General features: G+C 39.9%; 1 protein-coding gene across 1 annotated transcript; it reads left to right on the forward strand.

Annotated features, from left to right (window-relative positions):
• Positions 1-10251: 10251 nt before the first annotated feature.
• nppc (natriuretic peptide C) lies at positions 10252-11463 on the forward strand (the record flags this gene model as incomplete). Its single annotated transcript, XM_083888031.1, has 2 exons — positions 10252-10344; positions 11191-11463. The coding sequence occupies 2 exons, from the start codon at positions 10252-10254 to the stop codon at positions 11461-11463; spliced, it is 366 nt and encodes a 121-aa protein (XP_083744157.1).
• Between the last annotated feature and the right edge of the window lie 7359 nt (positions 11464-18822).

Here is an 18822-nt window from a genome sequence, read left to right on the forward strand (position 1 = left end):
TGCAAATCGCACACATGCTGTAAATACAAAGAGTCTGTATTTTTGCTCTGCTCTAACTTGCTCAACACAGACCTGTGTGGCCTTTGCGCAGGTCCACCGATCTTGACGTCATAGATCACCCGCTAAATAGCAGGCACATGGGAGTTAGGAGTGATTATTTTGAAAACCCCGTTGCCAGACTGGCTTGGTTTGTCTGATTTGAGTTAGACCTCACATCACCACCTACGCCACTGATTTGAAATTGCTTTGGTGTGCAAGTGGCTATCACAGCTCCAAGTGGCAGCTTAACTCCTAAATACAGGTTTCAGTGAAAGGCAAAGCCATAATGGCTCCTCGTTTCCAGGCAGCCGGAACATTCCCTCACTTTTCCAAAAAGTTTTTTTTTTTTCACCAAGAGAACAAAGTCATTTGCCAACATAGGTTATGGTGACATGAAAAACAAATCTGTCACTTGTGTGAACAAAACAATAATCCACTACTCTCATTGAGTGACTGTAATAGGTGTCTTTTAACGTAACAGCTGAAATTGAGATCGCAAAAGGAACATTTTGTGCACTGTGTACTTCACAGCGTTTATATCGAGAAAAGTTTGATAGCGCCATTTTTTTTTATTAAGGGTACGGTGTTGGATAAAACTGCTTATCTGCTCACAGCTGCATGCTCAGAAGCACCTTTTCTGTCATCCTCGATGGAAGGAAAGTGTTTTCTGATAATTGTCCAGACACTGGATCATTTCACCGCTTATCCACAAGCTTACAACTCTGTTACATACATTCATTTACAGCATGGATGGGATAGTTTGTCACCCTATCACTCCAGGAGCAGGAATACATGCTCAGTGTCAGGATTTAGTTAACACACCATGTCAAAGTTGGGAAAACACAAACTCATTTAGGATTTAGGGATTTGGTACTTGAGTGAAATGTTAAAGATTAGTTCATGTTCCAGATAAAGGCATATGGAAAATATATTACACTTGATTAGTGGCTTGTTTGTCCTCAGCAGTATTTTTTTTTTTCTTTTTTTTAAGTGATGGTTTGGATAAAACAAAGGATTTGAAAAACTTGAAAATGAATTGCTCAATCAATTGACAATCCCGATTAAACATGAATACATTTTCGATTACAAAGCATGCTTTGTTCGTATGCAAGGAGGTCAAATATGTGTCCGTTTAGCTGTCTGCAGATGTACGTGCAACTGCAATTGCAAAAAGCATTCCATGATTATTTGTCCTCAATTTAAAAGAAAGAAAAAAATAAACAGAATTTGAAAGGCAATTCAGCACATACCGTTACCAAGGACAAGCAGTTCCCTTTAATTCAAAACACCATATTCTCACTCTTTCTTATCCAGATCTGCACATTTAATGGGTTCTTCTTTGGCTTTAAAGTTTTGTGAAAAGACGTTAAGTAAAATGTTCAGTTTGTTTTGAATGAAGTCCCTCAGGTAGAAATGTGTTGCGCTTTTTTAGACCCACACAGTACAAACTTGACGAAAAACAATCAAAATTTCAAGTTTATAAGAACACCAGAGCTAACGGTCAATAAAACGCAACAAGAAAAACAATAAACTGTGTAGTTAAGAATTCATATTGTGCCAATTGATAGTGTCGATTGCACATGGAACAAAGGACAATTTGCATCTTTTAGAATTGACGCTGATGAGCCTTTATCTTTGTCCAGATAGAAGACGAATAAATAATAGTTGCCGTACTTCAATTATTTTACACTCTTCCTTGTTTTGTTTGCTAATAAAAAAAATCAAGCAGATTGATTGGTAAAAATTATAACCTCAATACCTGGCCAGTTACTTGATACTAGTACCTTTAAGTGAAGTGATAACCAATACATGAGATTAAGTGGGATTAGCAACTAACCAGTTAAATGAGACACTGTGCTGACACAATGATGAGATATGTTGTTTTCTTTTACCCACTGCATTTTCAGGTCCATTTTTTTTATATCAGTACACAAGAATGACTTAATTCCTGTTTCATTACTCAATAAAACACATTTTAAGTTACCCTGTCCAAGAGTCTGAGCTTGTTAATTAACTCATTCTGAGCAGCTCCTGGTTAGGAATGTTAGCTTAATGCCCTGAACCCATTTGCAGAGCCTTTGAATTTCCTTTGTGGTTGTCCTGTAACACATTCCTTGTTGTTTTTCAAGTGCACTGAAGAAGTGACCTCACGTGACGCATCTGCAGCCTTGGGTTTTGGGTCCAGCTGATTAGGGGTTACATCACGTCCTGCGTGCAGTTTGTCCCCAGACTTTACAACAGGAATGGTGTTTTTCAGTGGTACTTTTAGTCATTACATTATTACACCTCTGTGTCTCCGCTGGCTCCATTCGTCGTCCCTTGAAATGACGCTAAATGTTTCAGTGGCGCATGGGAAGTAAATCAACCCATCTGTTTTCCGCAAGCTTTGATGCTTGCTTGCTCGCTACAATTAATATTAAATCATTCATGCTCAATATAAACTTTTTGACATTCGCAACATGTTTGCGTTTGCGAGAGAGAGAGAGAGAGCGTGCAATTGAGCACAGCAGCAGCAGATATAACTCTTGGTTCAACAACAATAAAAGACATATTTTTCATCCTCATGTCTCACTGCAAGTTGTCAAATAAATGAGATATTGGGGAAATACTGTTCTCAATGAAAAGATATAATGAGGGAAACTGTGCGATGTAGTGGGTCTGCGCATGATGATTGTACACTTCACTTATGTCAAGCACATTATTTGGTACCTTGATCCAAGATTATATATCTGCGATGACATGTCCTGTTTCCATGTGGTTTAGTCAAGGCTTGTACCACCCAAACCCCAAACATGGGTTTTTCCACATGGTTTGAAAAACACAAGTGACACACTAGTGTTAGAGTAGCTTAGAAAGACATTTCTGCCACCAAGTATGTGTGGCACACTGAACGCTGGAATAAAAGCCCTCTGAAGCCGTCTGTGAATTATTCTCATTTATGATTTTAATAGTTATGGTAACACTGAGGGCGGCGTAATAACAACCAGGGAGATCTTACCTCTGAGTAATTACGATGATGATTGAAGCTATTTATAAAAAGAGATGACATTAGTAGGAATATGATGCCACTCTGACATTATTGGCTTAATATGAGGGGATGTAAGTGTAATTTGTGCATGTGCTGCTGCAGCCATTTTCAACTGCGAACACAAACCCAGTTAAAATGAGAGCCAGACGGCAGCAGAAAACAAAATATGTACAAGAATAGTTCCTGACCTAAGAGCGTCTTTCATATGTTCTGTCCTCGTGCCTCCAGATTGGAATGTTTTTCCAAACGAGACGATGTTGCCGCAAAAGAAAAGAAAAAAAATATGACACACATGAAACAATCTATATTGTGAGTATTTTTGCCAGAGAAAAAGGTTAAGAATGCTGTTTCAGTGGTTGTTTGATGATAACATGAGTGCAGATGAAGATGTAGATTTTTTTTTTTTTCCACTTTTTAATCACCTCAGTGTCTGCTCAAAAATCATCAGTATATTGTGGTTGTGGAATTGCAATAAAGTGGAAACGCGAGTGCATGTTTTGGAATGAGCCATAAAACTTGATTGTTCATATGAACATATTCCACTTGTGGCTTCTTTGTCCTTTGTGTTTGGCTTCATACATGAGTGACAAAGAACAATATTTTGTTGGAGCTCCACAGTCTCCCATCTGCCAGACTAATGCACCTGCATTACTGACTGGTGCTGTGGTTTCGAAAGCAGGGATTCCTCTGTTATTTAAAATACAGTGCGAGGCCTGGGGATGTCATGAATACTGGCTCAGTAAACTGTGATGTGTTTGTTAATAAAGACTCTTGCTGCAGCAGGAACAATGGCACCAAGCAAGTCTAAGGGGGGATCTGTGGTGTGTCATAAATAATACCAACAAAATGCACATCTTACGGCGAATATTTAACATATTTACAATTGGTCGTGTCAAGTATACATAACTGACATAATGTGGAACAAGCAAAGGTTAAATGTTATTACTGGCTGATTGTTTATAGGAACAGGGATGTGATTTGTAGGTTCATCTGTGGATTTTTTATTTTTTTCCTCCCATTCCAGTGGAGAAACTGTGCAAAAAAAGATTTGTGTGTGTGAGTGTGTGTGAGTTTGTATCCATCTGCAGACAAATACACAAAACAAGATTTGTGACTCACGGCACAAATCATGTGTTAGTGAAACACAGTATCCAATTGAGAGTGATTTTTTTTTTTTTTTTTTTTAAATGCAACTTTCCGAGGAAAAACCAAGAGTGCCAAGAGTATCTGTATCTGTGTGAGGTTTCAAATCTGCAGACTGATACCGAATTTAGGATCATCACACGCACAGATAAAGAGAGACATCCATTTAAACAGTTACATTTTAAAATCCTATATGTAATCCAAGGATATGTGGTCCATTTTCCTTAAAACTGCCACCTAAAGAAAGGCCACATCTCTCCATATCAAAAGGGCAAAACTCTAATTCCAGGAAAAAAGTGCATTGTCATCGTCATATGTGTATATATACGCGAGTGAAATGTAACCGTCTGAATTGAAAGTGGGCCTATTGTTGGCACATGCAAAAACATTCAGAGCACTTGTGTAAAAAGCGTTAAAAATCCCCATGCAATAAAACTGTTATTTATAGGACCATAACAACCTTGTAGTTTGTCTTACACAAAACCCTAAAAAAAAAAACACACAATCCTCTCATCGACATTCACTGCAGAAGCCACTCTGCTGGTTTGTATGGCTGCCTGAAGCAAAGCAGTGAAGCTGCTTCACTGCAAATTGTTTTGTCAGCCACATAAAAGCTAAGAAACCTATTGAGAATTAAGCGTTGCAGCAAAGGCAGAGGAAGAAAAGACATAGGTGCTCTCGGTAACCCGCGTGATGTAATCGGTAAGACTGTGTAACATTGTTAAAGTACACCCCCAAAAAAGAAACTGGTGACACAACACTTGCGGCATTTAGGAAGAATGTGTCACTCGTAAAATTTCAAAATAAAGGACTTGGCAATTAGAGGGAGGAAAAAAAAAAAGGAATTGAGCGAGTGAGTTTGTCACAGACACTAGATAAACAGAGTTCTTCACATTGCTGCCAGTGTGAAAGTAACATTGCAGATTATCTTAGATATAAAACTCATCCTCCACTCGCTCTGACTACAGGTACCTCAGTGTGTGAGGGGGATTTTCCAGTTGCATTTGCTGAAAGTGACAAACCCTCAATTATTTCTTAGAAAGAGGTCAATGAGACTTCCTTTCGCCTTAAGTATGGGAAACAAAAGCATCTCCCTAACATTCGCTGGAACGGTGACACCGCGCCGCCGCAGAAAGCTGCAAAGAAGCACGGGTTCTGTCATTTTTGGACAGAATCTTGATGACAGGGCAAGCCCAGGTCTGGAAAATTACACTTGCACATATCAGAATTATCCATGAGCCTTTGCATCTGTCTTTTCCAGCTCACCGCAAACAGACAGTATGCATGTCAGTGAGCATAAACTCAATTTACTGTGATATACACACATCACAGCATATTCTTGCACGATTGGGGGGGAAAAGGACTCCATGAAGTGAAGCCGGTGTGTAACAGAGACGCAGTCAGGTAGCAAATGATGTCACAGGTTCAGTCCCTGCAACACCTGCATGAACAGGAATCAAACTGAATGAGATACACTCATCATGTGTCCGCTGTTGGTGTCTCCTGCTGTAACAAGACACGGTAAAGGAAAGAAGCAAAGCGTCCCAGAATCAGGATAAATGACACGTTAGTTAAAAATAGGGTGGGAGATCTTCACAACCCGAAAAAATGTCAGTCAGCTGTGGAACGGACAGGCCTGTAAAAACACCATCCAATCATATTGAACTAATTAACGGGATTGTGCGTACACCCCTTTGTGAATTAATCGCTCACGCTCAGAAGACAACGCCAGAGCTTATGCTAGCTTTCTAAATTCAACGTTTATGGCAGAAAAGGTGCCAACAACAGTTTTTGGGAAAGCTACTGACAATAAAAAGGCATCGGTGCTACGTTTGAAACGTTGGCGACAACTGAAAGCCCAGAAAGGGCTGCAAAGTGATGCCAGGGTTGGTACTTTTTCTAGGTTATCTTTATGTCTTTGTGAACTTTTTATTGAGTATTTGCTGTTTTTCATCATCACGTTGTCAATTGAACAAGTATCCAAAAAACTTTTTACGGCAAGTTACCGATGCTACGCAGCGCTCTGTGTTCGTTGCGCGTTCCTGTTCTCTGGAGGCGGAGCTTCAGAGGGAAGTCTGAAGAAAGTGGCTTGGACATTTGAATTCATAATGTAGCCTGCTGTTTTTCCAGGATCTCCAACCCTACCTTTAACTATGTTGGTGACTAAAAAAGTATATTTTTTACATGCTTGTTTTTAACAATGCAAAGCACCACCATATATCGGTGTGCAGATGTTATTAAAACATGTACAGAAAAACGTACAGATTTACTCTTATAAAGTGCCACTGAATTTTTTTAATGTGTTACTGCATCACATTTTACATTTTGCTTCAGTCATGTTTTGTTTGTTTGTAAATCAAAACTCGAGAGCACTCAGAGAGCACGAGTCTCTGCCACATCCCCTCCATTTCCATTTCCAAATCACCACCAGGATCTAATAATTCCTTCCCTAGGCCATACATCCCCGGAAAATTATCTAAGTACCTCTTCGATCAATAACAAACAGTGTTTTGTGCCAAGCGCGTTAATCCTTTAGTTCCCCAGTGGAGCATCTGGAGGTAAATGTGTCACACTGTGACTCTGTGGTGTTAAAACACGTCACAGTGCGCAGTGACATTCTCTGAATGAATAAATTCACCTGGAATCTGATATTTGACATTAACTTTTTTTGTCCTTACAGACCCAGTGTGTGAACAAACACATAAGCACAGTTTTGGGGGGGTTATTTTTCTTTCACAATCATTTCTAGTCAAACTGCAATATTTACATATCAGCCTGGTTTTGCTACATACCGTTGCTGACTGATACAACAGTATAGCGTTTAGTGTTTCCCAGGTTCACGAGTTGTTTTTTATGTTGTAATGTTGGTTGCCCTTTTCCTGAAAGAGCATTTCTGCTCTTTGTTCCTGTACTTGTAGGGAAGAATAGAAAGACGAGCATGGTGGAATTATAATTACCATGCTCGAGAAAGGGCAGAAGAAAGGACAAGGAATTACAAGCCAGATGACACAGTGTCATTTGGAAATGTTTCTTTCAGAGGGTTGAAAAACAGCTAGGAAATTATTATGTGGAGGAAGATGAAGAAAATATTACATTTGGGTGACATGACACACCAAAAAATTAATATTTTCCCCCTCAAGTGCTTTTTAATTATTATTCTGTACAGCACTTTGGTCAACTGTGGTTGTTTTAAAGGTAGAGGTATATTATAGTAACTATGTCACAGTTACAAAAAGTTAGGAACAACAAAAAGAGTCCATCGTCCATCCATTTTCTATCACTGTATCCACCTCATGAGGCGTCACAGGGGGCTGGAGGCCATCCCAGCTGACCTTCAGTGAAAGTCAGTGTACACCCTGGACAGGTCACCAGGGTCACCAACCATTCACCATGGAGTTAACCTGACCCCCCAATCTATATGTTTTGGCAACCCACACTCACACAGGAAAAACATGCACACAACTGCACACAGAAAGGCCCTCGGTCAAACCGGTCCTTTGATAGAAGTGAAACTGAGCAAAGGAAATGAAAACCGATGGATAAGGTAATTGTAAAATATATTCCAAGACATTTTGGGGGCTTTTTGCCTTCATTATTAAAGAACAGAGTATCGTGAAAGGGCAGAAGAGTGTGGGCCCTTTGGCCCCCAGAGATAAAAGACAAATACAACAACACATGGGAACACAGGGAGAACATAAGCAAGGAAGTGAGACTAAACAAGGTAAACAACTACAAAATAAAACAGGAAACGCCAAGGTTTAAGAACACACTCTACAACAAGAAGTCCAAACCGATTTATAATATCAAAGACAAAATGCCTAGAACTATCAGACCTACTGAACTGTCCGATATTGGCCAGTTCCTGCGAAATGCAACGGAAAGAAAAGATAAAAATTTGGTCTCCTGTAAAATTCTTTTCCACTATATTTCATGAAAATGTCAGTTAGTGTGAGCTGTTGCATTACAATAAATGTCCTGATCAATCATGCACTGGCGTACGTCCAGAGAAAGAGAGCAGTGTAACAGTTCTGTGAAGAATGACACGAGAATGATGATCTTTGTTCGGGTAATAATTCAACAAACATGCTGCACACTATCTTTGAGCGTTACGGCCGGGTTGAACTCAAATGATAAGACACTTGCCACAGAAAATGAGGCACTTGTTTGTTTCCTTTCATCACACACGCACACACGCACCGCATTTGCTCGACATGGAACCTCATTAGGTTCTCGGTGCACTCTTTGTCTTTGACTTGTTTTGGCTGGATGGAATTGATCCAGTAAACATGCGACTATGAGGGGGTATTCACTTCTCAGCACAGCGAATACTGCCACTCTGTGTTCCAAAACAGACGGTGCTGCCTGACACTGCAGCTCGCACACACACACACGCGCACACACACACACACACACACACACACACACCAACACACACACAAGCTACAAAAAAAATGCAGACTACTGCGAGTCTGCATCATTTCCTCCAGACGAGTGAAAGCATGTCTGTCAGTGGGGTGAGTTTGATGTCACTTGTAACTTCTTCAGTGAGGCGTCAATCTCCCAAAGTTTAGTTTAATTATTACAGCACCTTTTTACAACTTTGCTCCTTAGGGTGAAGCTGTGTGAATGTTGCATACACAGTAACTGGGATTATTCCAATAGAATATAATAGAGTACAATGATATATTATATATCCAAAGATGTTAATGCCTCAGATTAACACAATTCTTGGCTTCTATTATGCAGAATGACAGTCTTTAGGTTTCTATCTTATTACTTTCACTGTGGTTAAAAAAAAAATATTTAAAAAAAAAAAAAAAGCATCATCCATTACGTTTAAATAAAGTGAAAATTTGAATTTTAAAAACACAGATAAAGCTGGTTGAGACTCTTCAGCCGTTTGCACTAGAAGAAATATCTCTCAGATAGTTCTCTGTCTTCAGGATGCTCTGTTCTGGACCTTAATGTGCATAGGAATTGATGCAATATTCTGGACGATCCCTGCATGAGTCTTGAGTGTTTTTCTAGTGTTTCTGTTTGAAGTTATAACAGAAAACCTCATCACCAAGTGAGTCTAAACCAACTCTCTCTTTGTGTGTGGCAGGTGTCTGGCCGGATAGATGCACAGACATGCACAGGCACCCGAGGAGAATAATACGATTTGATGTGTTTTGTTGCTTAGTGGGAATATTTTTTGGGGCCATAACATCACTAAATAAGTTCACATAAATGTGCAGTGCCATATCTTTGGGATTAAGTCTGGCCCTGGTTTCCAATGTTTGTGAAAAGTCGTTTTGTTTCATGTGGAGAAGTGAAATCTCACATTTCTTTAACTTTGGGGAATATAACTGGGGCAAAAAACATTTATTTCTATGAAATGTCATTGCTCTGAGGTGTGTTCACTGAAGGATTGGGATTAAGAGACTGACATCATTTGACCACAGAAAATAAGTGACAAATATATCGTTCCAGTTGCACAATTTGAATGTTCACTATCAGGGGAAACATGTCTTTCTCACTCGCTCAGCAGAGTAAGTCTTGTTAAGACGTTTCGCAGGGCTTTCGGTTGGCATCTCTGAAGTCACTTCTGTGCCAAAGTCGCTCTTCGGCTCTTAACGCGCAGCCTTTGAAACCACCTTCGATTTCAGCCGCTGAATCTCAGCCAAAGGTCTCCAAGTTGAAAATTTAAAAAAACACACACACACGACGCGTTCTGATAGCTCTTGTTTCCTCCAAAGCCTCGATGACCGAAGCTTGTATCATTTAATTAAACCCGAGCATGACGTGCTCAGAAGCAGGTAGAGAAAACAGGCAGTTGGCGAGGAAGGAGGACCATTACGCAGGTTGTCATGACATCACTATGGGCTGGCTATAAAGCGGCGGGGACTAATACTCAGTTAGAGGAGCACTTGAGAAGCTTTGGAGTAAAGGACGGACTGAAGCCTCCTATGTTTAACAGCTGACTGATTGGCTGCTGTTACCGTCCCTCTTTCTGAACTCCGGCGCAGAGGAATCACTTAGAGAATACAAGACCTGTCAGAATGAACTTGTCATATTTGGTAGCTTGTGGACTTATGGTCACCCTGCTTTCAGTAAGGATGGGGGCAAAACCTTTATCTCAGGCGCAGCAGAAGGTAAGAATGAGTCCTTTTTTTTATCCTTAAAACTGAGAACTGAAGCTTTACACTCAGTGTTCTGTGGCTCCGACGCACAAAATTGTTGGCTTTACGCATCATAATTCACCCTTTTTATTATTATTATTATTATTATTATTAGTATTATTATTATTATTATTTCCACTCCCTTAAACTTACAAACTAATTTATCCAAACACAGTGTTTCACTGATGTCTCGTCCAGGCAGCCTCTCCAGGGGGAAAACAGATTCAAGCCTTTTTTTTTTTTTAGTGAAAAGAATTCAAATTAGTTTTGGACAACATACTGTAGAGGAATAACATCAGATTTCATTAAGTCTGTTTATTTTGTGGGGCTTTTGGAATGATTTTGTCCAAGTGTGCGTCAAAATCAAATAAAACGAGCTAAATGTTGTGTGCGTAATTAACCCTTAGAATCGACACCGATGCTTAAGAAATACCTATAAAAACAAAACAAAAAAACACTGTTGTAATTGGACTTATATGAGCAGATTTCGGGGATGCCATCGCGTTCCCACCGGATGAAGGAACGGGCAGACACCTGTCTTACTGTGACTCTTTCATGAAGGCAGCTGATTTGGACATAGTGATAGTGAGAGCCCGAACTCATTACTGGAATGAAACGTCAAGGATTTATTTTCACATGACAACATGATGAGAGTGAATTCGTTTGGTTATTTTCCAGTTATTTGACTGATGCGCGCAGCGTTTAAACGCGCGTAAATGTCAAAACTTCACACACTGTTCAGCTCGAACACGGCACCCGTGGATCTGCGCGCCTCAGACTGTCTTGTTTTTAATGTATTTTCTCCCATCTGTGTTCCAGTCTCTTAGAAGTTTGCTGGGCGAGGAGCTGGCGGAGTTTCTGGAGTCGGAGGAGAAGGAGAGGAGGTTGGATGCTGTGCGCTCTCGGTTACGGTTACTGCGAGATTTACGCTTGGACACCCGCGCCAGGGGGATGTGGGCTCGCCTGCTTAACGACCAACCCGCACCGAGGAGACACAAATCGGGGAGCAAGAAAGGTAGCTCCACGTCGCGGAGTGGCTGCTTCGGACACAAGATGGACAGGATAGGGACCATCAGCGGCATGGGCTGCTAGGGCTGGAACAGCGCTCTGATGGTGAGTTCAGATCTCGTTCATTGTGGAGCAAATGTGTGAAGATGTAGAAGAATGAATGGCAGAGGTGGAAATAAAATATACAAATGATGGTGAACACATCCAACTTTCATTTGTTTCGTTTGTCACTTGTAGTCTGAAGTGAATAAAAGAGAAGAAAAAGAAGAAAACCTAGACTTTATGTTTTCACTGTACAGCTCAGCAGGTGATGACCATATATGGTTGGATCCTTACATGGGTGAAAGGTCAGCTTGATTGAAGAATTCACATTAAGCAGAGCAGGACATTAATGTCACTGACCTCAGCTGTCTGACTGGCTGACGCCACATTATCCTAAGAGTTTATATGATTTGATGACTCTGTATAATGTATGGAGGGCTGGGATGTGGAGGGAGGAGGGGAGGGGGTTCTCCTTGGACAGGAACCCCCTTTAAGACAGCTGGAAATCCCACTTAGACTCCACTGGAATTGATGTATGGGAAACAGCCTAGTGAATGTTAAGGAAGTCCACTCTCATATTATTACACATCATCATCGTGAATGGACCCATCTGCTTCATATAGGAAACTGCAAGGATACGTCACATTTAAGACAGAAGACAGAAGACTGGGAGAGAGAGACGAAGGGAGGAAGTGGCCAGGCAAACCCACACACATTTACGCACACTTGAAAACACAGCACCCCGTGGAGGGCCAGGGCCTTTCTGGGAAACTTTGTTCTCTTTATCCGAGTGATCTCAACAAAAAGCAACAAAGAGACTGTGGGATGCATAAAGTAATGAGGAAGCTGTAGGTGACGCACAGTTAGTCCTGATGCTCGAGGCCTTTTTTGTGGTCGTGAGAAACTGTAAAGTCCTGATGGGGGGGGGTGATTTTGTGCGTGAACTTCAGTGAGTGTGAGCGTATTTTTCATTAGTCAACACCATTGTGTCATTAATGTGACAGGCTTTGTTTTGCATGTGTTTGTCGGGGGTGAAATGGTTATGTGAAAAGTCAGGGGGAAGCATTTTTAATGAGCACAAATCTTTGGAGATACTCAGATGGATGAGAGGCTTAGTGGACAAAATGAAAAACTGAATTCTGTTCATGTTGTTTTATTACAGCTCAGTCTAACATTACCTTTCCCCCTTTTTTTCCTTCTCTTTCCCTAGATTTCTGGACAATAGTTGTGGACAACAAATGGTTCAATTTGTTCTCAAATGCTGGAGGGAAAAAATCAAAAAACAAAGTAGAATTCAACCAAGTGACGGATTTTCGGTACGGAAGTCAACACAACCAGCATTGGCAAAGACTGAGACGACAGTGCTACAAAACCCTCATATAAATATATATAATAAATATTCAGTATATATACATATATACATGTATGTATACCACACAGAATGGTCCAAAACGCAGATGCATAACGACAAGATTGCAGGCAACGGTGTAAAAACTACAAACTGCAAAGCTGTATATTGTTGCTGCTGTTGTACATTCACGTACTTCATCTTCCCCCGCATAAATGTATTTATGTTTTAAAAACTATTTATATGTTTATAAAAAAGAGATATTTATAAATATGAGTTTTATTTATGTAACATTTTGAAAATGAACGCAAACTGCAGGTCAATTCTGTTTGTAACTTTTTTCTTTTGTCTTCAAATAGTTGTAAAATGTTCTGAAAAATGATATAAAAAAAAGAACTTTCCATGTGCACTTACATGCAACTTCTTTGGGGTTTTATGTTTCTGTGACTCTGGTGAATTGCACTCACGCCGCATGTCCTTCATGGTGAAAAAAACATTGCATTGTTGAGAAAAGCTTTACCACCACCAGTTCAGTAAAGTGAGTCCATTTTGAACAGGACCATGTATACTCCATGTCTATTATTATGAATCTCATATACAGTATGATAAGGTTTGGTTTTCTTTGTTGTTTTCTATATTTGACCTGAACCTCAGAGAGTTGTAGCTTTATGCATGATCATCATACTCGTTTCAAGACAATCTGAAAACAGAGGTGTATTCAAAGACGAATAATGCAAATGAGAGTGAGACAAAAACATTATACCTGTACATTCGATTGTGACAATTTTTATAGAATTGAGCTTTCACCTGATGTAGTCAGGACCAGACCAGAATCTCAAAGGGAGACATGCTCAAGATGTGCATTTACTCCAGAACCAGAAGAGATGAATCTATTCTTTTGGCTACACTGTGTTTTCAAATTGTGTTGCAGTGATATAGCAGTGAAAAGCACAGTGAGACTTTATCCACAAGATTTTACAGTTTAAAAAAAAGGTAAATTACTGTAATTAGCATGACTATTCTACTGACACACATGATGGAAAACAAGAAAACAACACTGAGTACTTGCTGTGACTGAAACAATAGAAGCCACATTAACTCACTTCATGGTGCCCAAATTGGTGGTCACAGAAATGTTTAAAAATCCAGACAGAAACCTGGGCAATTTTGGGCTATTATTAAAACAAATCCCACCTGTTAAACATGGACAAAAGCTTCTTTAAAGCTAATGCAAGAAGCACATATTGTCCACTTTATCACACAGAGGCATGTATGATTGGCACGCCAGCATACCCCGGTTGTAATGAATAGTCATTTGAATTAATGTTGCCTTTTTATCTTATGAATTAGTCTGACCTTCGGCATTAAGACGAGAGAGAACTGTCCATTCTCTGTAAACACCATGGTTGATCATCAGTGTCTGAAATACTCACTCTGCCACATTAAAAGTCACTCAAATCACCTCTTTACCCATCTTCTGATGCTCAGCAGGTCGTCTTGACCATGTCCAGATGCTGAAATGCATCGATTTGCTGCCGTCTGATTGGCTGATTAGATACTTGGTTAATAATTGAAGATGAACAGGTATACCGAATGAAAAGACCAATTAGTGTGTACTGAAGATGATAGCGACTGAAATTTACTCCAAAAGTAGTTCATGTTGGTACCTTTGTAGGTTTGTATTAATTAAGTTAGTATCAAGTGTATTGCATATAAAGATACCATTGAAACACCCTTCAAAAAGATGAACGTGAGCATCTTCAGCCACATCTGAAGTACGTGGGGCTGAATTATATTATTGCTTTATTAAGTTTGATTCATAATAGCAAAAAATAACAGAAGATTTCCTTTATAACTCTAATTCACTTTATAACTCATGGAACTGGTACATTTTAGGGCTAATATTTGAATTGTGGTTAGGTTAAGGTTAGGATGAGGCATTAACTGTCCATGGTAAAGGTTCAGCACAACACTTTGTTTAGGCTTTTCACATGAATGGAAGTCAATGCAGTGTCCTAACAAGAATAGATGTGCATATCTGCGTGTGTTCTGAATACACAATGATATTAGTGATGACTCCAGGATGCAGTGAGAGAAAGTATGCAAGGTTGTCAATGTGTCACAAAAAAAACTTAGCATATACAACACTTAATTAATATTAACAACATCCAGATAATAAACTGCTTATTGGTTTATACAAAGTGTGACGCGGTGAGACTCCAGTATATACAAGGAAAGAGAGACTGTGAATTTCTAAGCCCAGAGGTTTGTGAAATAAGTGAGGGATGTAAAATGCAATGCTGCCTCTGTGTGGTGTTGAGGGTTAATTACTCAAATATGCTGCTCATTTCCCCTGGGAATTAATTGACCGATAACAGTAGCTTACTTTTTACACAAACAAGACAGACATACAGACAGATAAACCACACAGATATTTAGACTTTAATGTCTGTGTGGTTTATCATATATTTGAATCAATGGCAGATTATACATACATATCTTGCCTTTAGTAACAGTGCAAATCCAGGGTAAAGGTCCTAAATTGAAGCTGTTTTTATGTATGTATATGTGGCTAATATTCTCCTGTACATCCATCCATTATCTACCGCTTTATCCTCCACCAGAGGATCGCGGGGGGTGCTGTGCCTATCTCAGCTGACATTGGGCACCCTGGACAGTTCACCACTCCATCACAGGGTCACATATAGAGACAAACAATCATTCACTCACACTCTCACACCTACGGTCAATTTACTACACCAACTACTACACCAACCGTGGGCCTCCTATAAAAACAATATTCTAAAATATTTTACACACTTATGTATGTAGTGGGGCCCACGGTTGGTGTAGTGGTTAGCACTCTTGCCTTTGCAGCAAGAAGACCCGGGTTCCTGGGTTCGAGCCCCGTTTGGAACAACTTCGGAACAAGGGCCTTTCTGCAAGGAGTTTGCATGTTCTCCCCGTGTGTGCGTGGGTTTTCTCCGGGTTCTCCGGCTTCCTCCCACAGTCCAAAAACATGCGATATGGGGATTAAGTGAATTGGTCACTCTAAATTGACCGTAGGTGTGAGTGTGTGAATGGTTGTTTGTCTATATGTGGCCCTGTGATGGACTGGCGAACTGTCCAGGGTGTACCCTGCCTATCGCCCAATGTCTGCTGAGATAGGCACAGCACCCCCCGTGACCCTCTGGTGGAGGATGAAGCGGTAGATAATGGATGGATGGATGGATGTATGTAGTGCCTTTGGTAAGTGTAACACTAAACAAAAAAAGGCCTAAAGCCCAATTTATACTCCTGCGTAAAGTGCTCTGCGTAGCTACGCAGAGTCCTCTGCGTCGACGCAGAACCTGTCGAAGAGCCTCTGCGTCGTCTCCGGGTGCACGGAATATTTTTTAAGTGTCCGTCACTCCGTCAAGGGACTACGGAGACGGCAAGAGCTGCGATTGGTCCTCAGGACAGGCCGAGCTAAGCTGCTCTGTGCCGGCTCTCAGTGCGCTCCGGGCGTCCTGACAGAGGCGGAGCTGATCCCCGCCGATAACGCCGCTGCCGAACTATAAATACGTCATATCTTAACACACACAGCACATGTTTAGACTCTAAATGGCCAATTTCTCGCCTCAAATTATCTTAAAACTGCGTTCCGTGACACAGAAAAGTGAGAAACGGCCACTTTTTCAACAACAACAGTCTTTCTCTCTCTTTCTTTCTCGGACGCCATTGCTCACTGTAGCCTGAGGCAGAACAACCTTGCGCAGCGACCCCTACTGATCGGGCGGGAAATTGCAGCGAGTGTCCGTCACCACGACGCAGAAGTATAAATGCTCGAGGCGTCTCCGTGGTGACGCAGACGGATAACGCATACGCAGTCGGAGAAGTATAATGTGGCCTGTCATTATGATCAATGGAGAAGTGTTTTCCATTCATCATAGTGTTTTACATTGATCACATCAGTGTTCAACTGGTTCTTATAAATGTCTATTGATATGATGGTTTGTGTGTGTCATTTGAAAACAAAATACCATTTTGAGAAGAAATAACATTGTTTTGAATGTAAAGTTTCATTTTGCAGGAGAATTGAGGGGTTTTGCCCATTGTATGTGTTTTTTTGGATTTGTGTGTAGAGTTGTGAGAGCATGAGGCATGCTTTCAGAAAATGTGTGTAAACAATTGAGAAAAACTGTATTAAAACATTGAAAATACACAATTCGGAATAAAATAATTTACATTTTGTCTGGTTAAAAAGGATAAGAAATAATGCAAAGTGTATTATGTATGTAGATCATATATGTAAAACTGAAATTTCAAAAATCTTTAGGAAAAAAATATGCTTTCCAATTACACTGTGTTTAGACCCCCCTCAAATTTTGCATTTCAGGCTTTAAAGGGGTCTTGAGTGTTAATCAGGGGGGTCTAACCCCACAGACCCCCCTGTATTTCGCACAGTGGTTGTAGTGGACTTTTTAAATAACCATATCTTGCTCAGTTTTCTACCGATTTTCACACGGTTTGGTTTGTTATAAACGTCAGAGATGTAGTTATTATGAAACTGCATATTTATGAATAATTATAACCATGGGCTTTAAATAACATGAAACAGAACAGAAAGGTGCAATGATTATACATACACACACAAGGCATTTATGTTAAATCAATATATGGGCTACTAAAACTCAGGATAAAGAATGGCATGAGATATATGTATACTTTTATAATAGGAACATTTCTAATATAATAAAAATAATTGGAATTATTATAGGTTTAGTTTAAACAAGTAATAATTCAAATTATTGGATGGTATTAGTAATATTCCTATTAAAATCATTTGAATTATTATTACATGTTTAGTTTAAACAAGTAATATTGACAAGGTTGTCAATGTGTGACAAAAAAACGGAGCATATACAACCCTTAATTAATATTAACAACATCCAGATAAACTTCTTATTGGTTTATAGACAGTGTGATGCTGTGAGACTCATATACACAATGAAAGAGACACATGGAGTGCACTTCTAAGCCCAGAGCTTTGTGAAATAAGTGAGGGATGTAAAATGCAATGCTGCCTCTGTGTGGTGTTGAGGGTTAATTACTCAAACATACAGACAGAAAGACAAACCACACAGATATTTAGACCTTTATTTCTGTGTGGTTTAACCTATATTTGAATCAATGGCAGATTATACAATCTTGCTTTAGTGACAGTGCAAATACAACAAGGCAAAGGTCCTGCATCGACATCCCCACTGTAATTGATGAATTAATACAAGCAAAACATATTGTTGAGGAGGAACTATTCCTTTTCTATTTCACACTTTAGGCTCATGTGTTTCATATGCACAACAAATGGTAACTTAGTAGTAATTGGAGTAGGGCTGCAGTTAATGGTTATTTCCATTATTGATTAACCTGTTGACTATTTTCTCCTGCAATCAGATTATATTATCTATATGTATATGTGTGTGTGTTTGTGTGTGTGTGTGTTTGTGTTCATATATTAAAACCAAATAGTTTGATTGATTATCAAAAAAATATTTGCAGTAGTAATTTATCACCATATGTGTGTTTTTCTCTAAAAAATGTATAATAATATAATAGTATGCAGCAGCTCTTTGGAAGCAATTAATTAATGTAATGTACCATCAGCACGTGGTGTCCACATGTGGTTGATGGTTGATGGCAACTGGCCCAGACCACGTGGTTCATACAAACAGCTGCATGATGGGACATAAAGACCCTACTGTACGTGGAGTGAACGAGCCCAACAACAAATGTACGCACACGTAACTAAATATTTAGTGTTAAATTGGAAGGTTAAAGGGAATAAAATGTCGTAAAATGCACAGTGAGACGACGATTTAAATCACCAAATGTGTTTTCAAGTGTTGGCTCGTGTACTCGTCTGTTACGCCCCCTGTGTGCGAAAGCGAGGCGCGGTCACGCTGCAAATGTTCTTCTGATTGGGTGACACAGTCATGTGGGCGGGTCCGCGAGAACGCGCAGAGTAGGAGAGTTAGAAGCGCGTCGTCGACTCGTCTGTCTTTCCCGTCCTA

This window comes from Microchirus variegatus, assembly GCF_963457635.1.
Source record: "Microchirus variegatus genome assembly, chromosome: 4".
NCBI classification, from domain to species: domain Eukaryota; kingdom Metazoa; phylum Chordata; class Actinopteri; order Pleuronectiformes; family Soleidae; genus Microchirus; species Microchirus variegatus.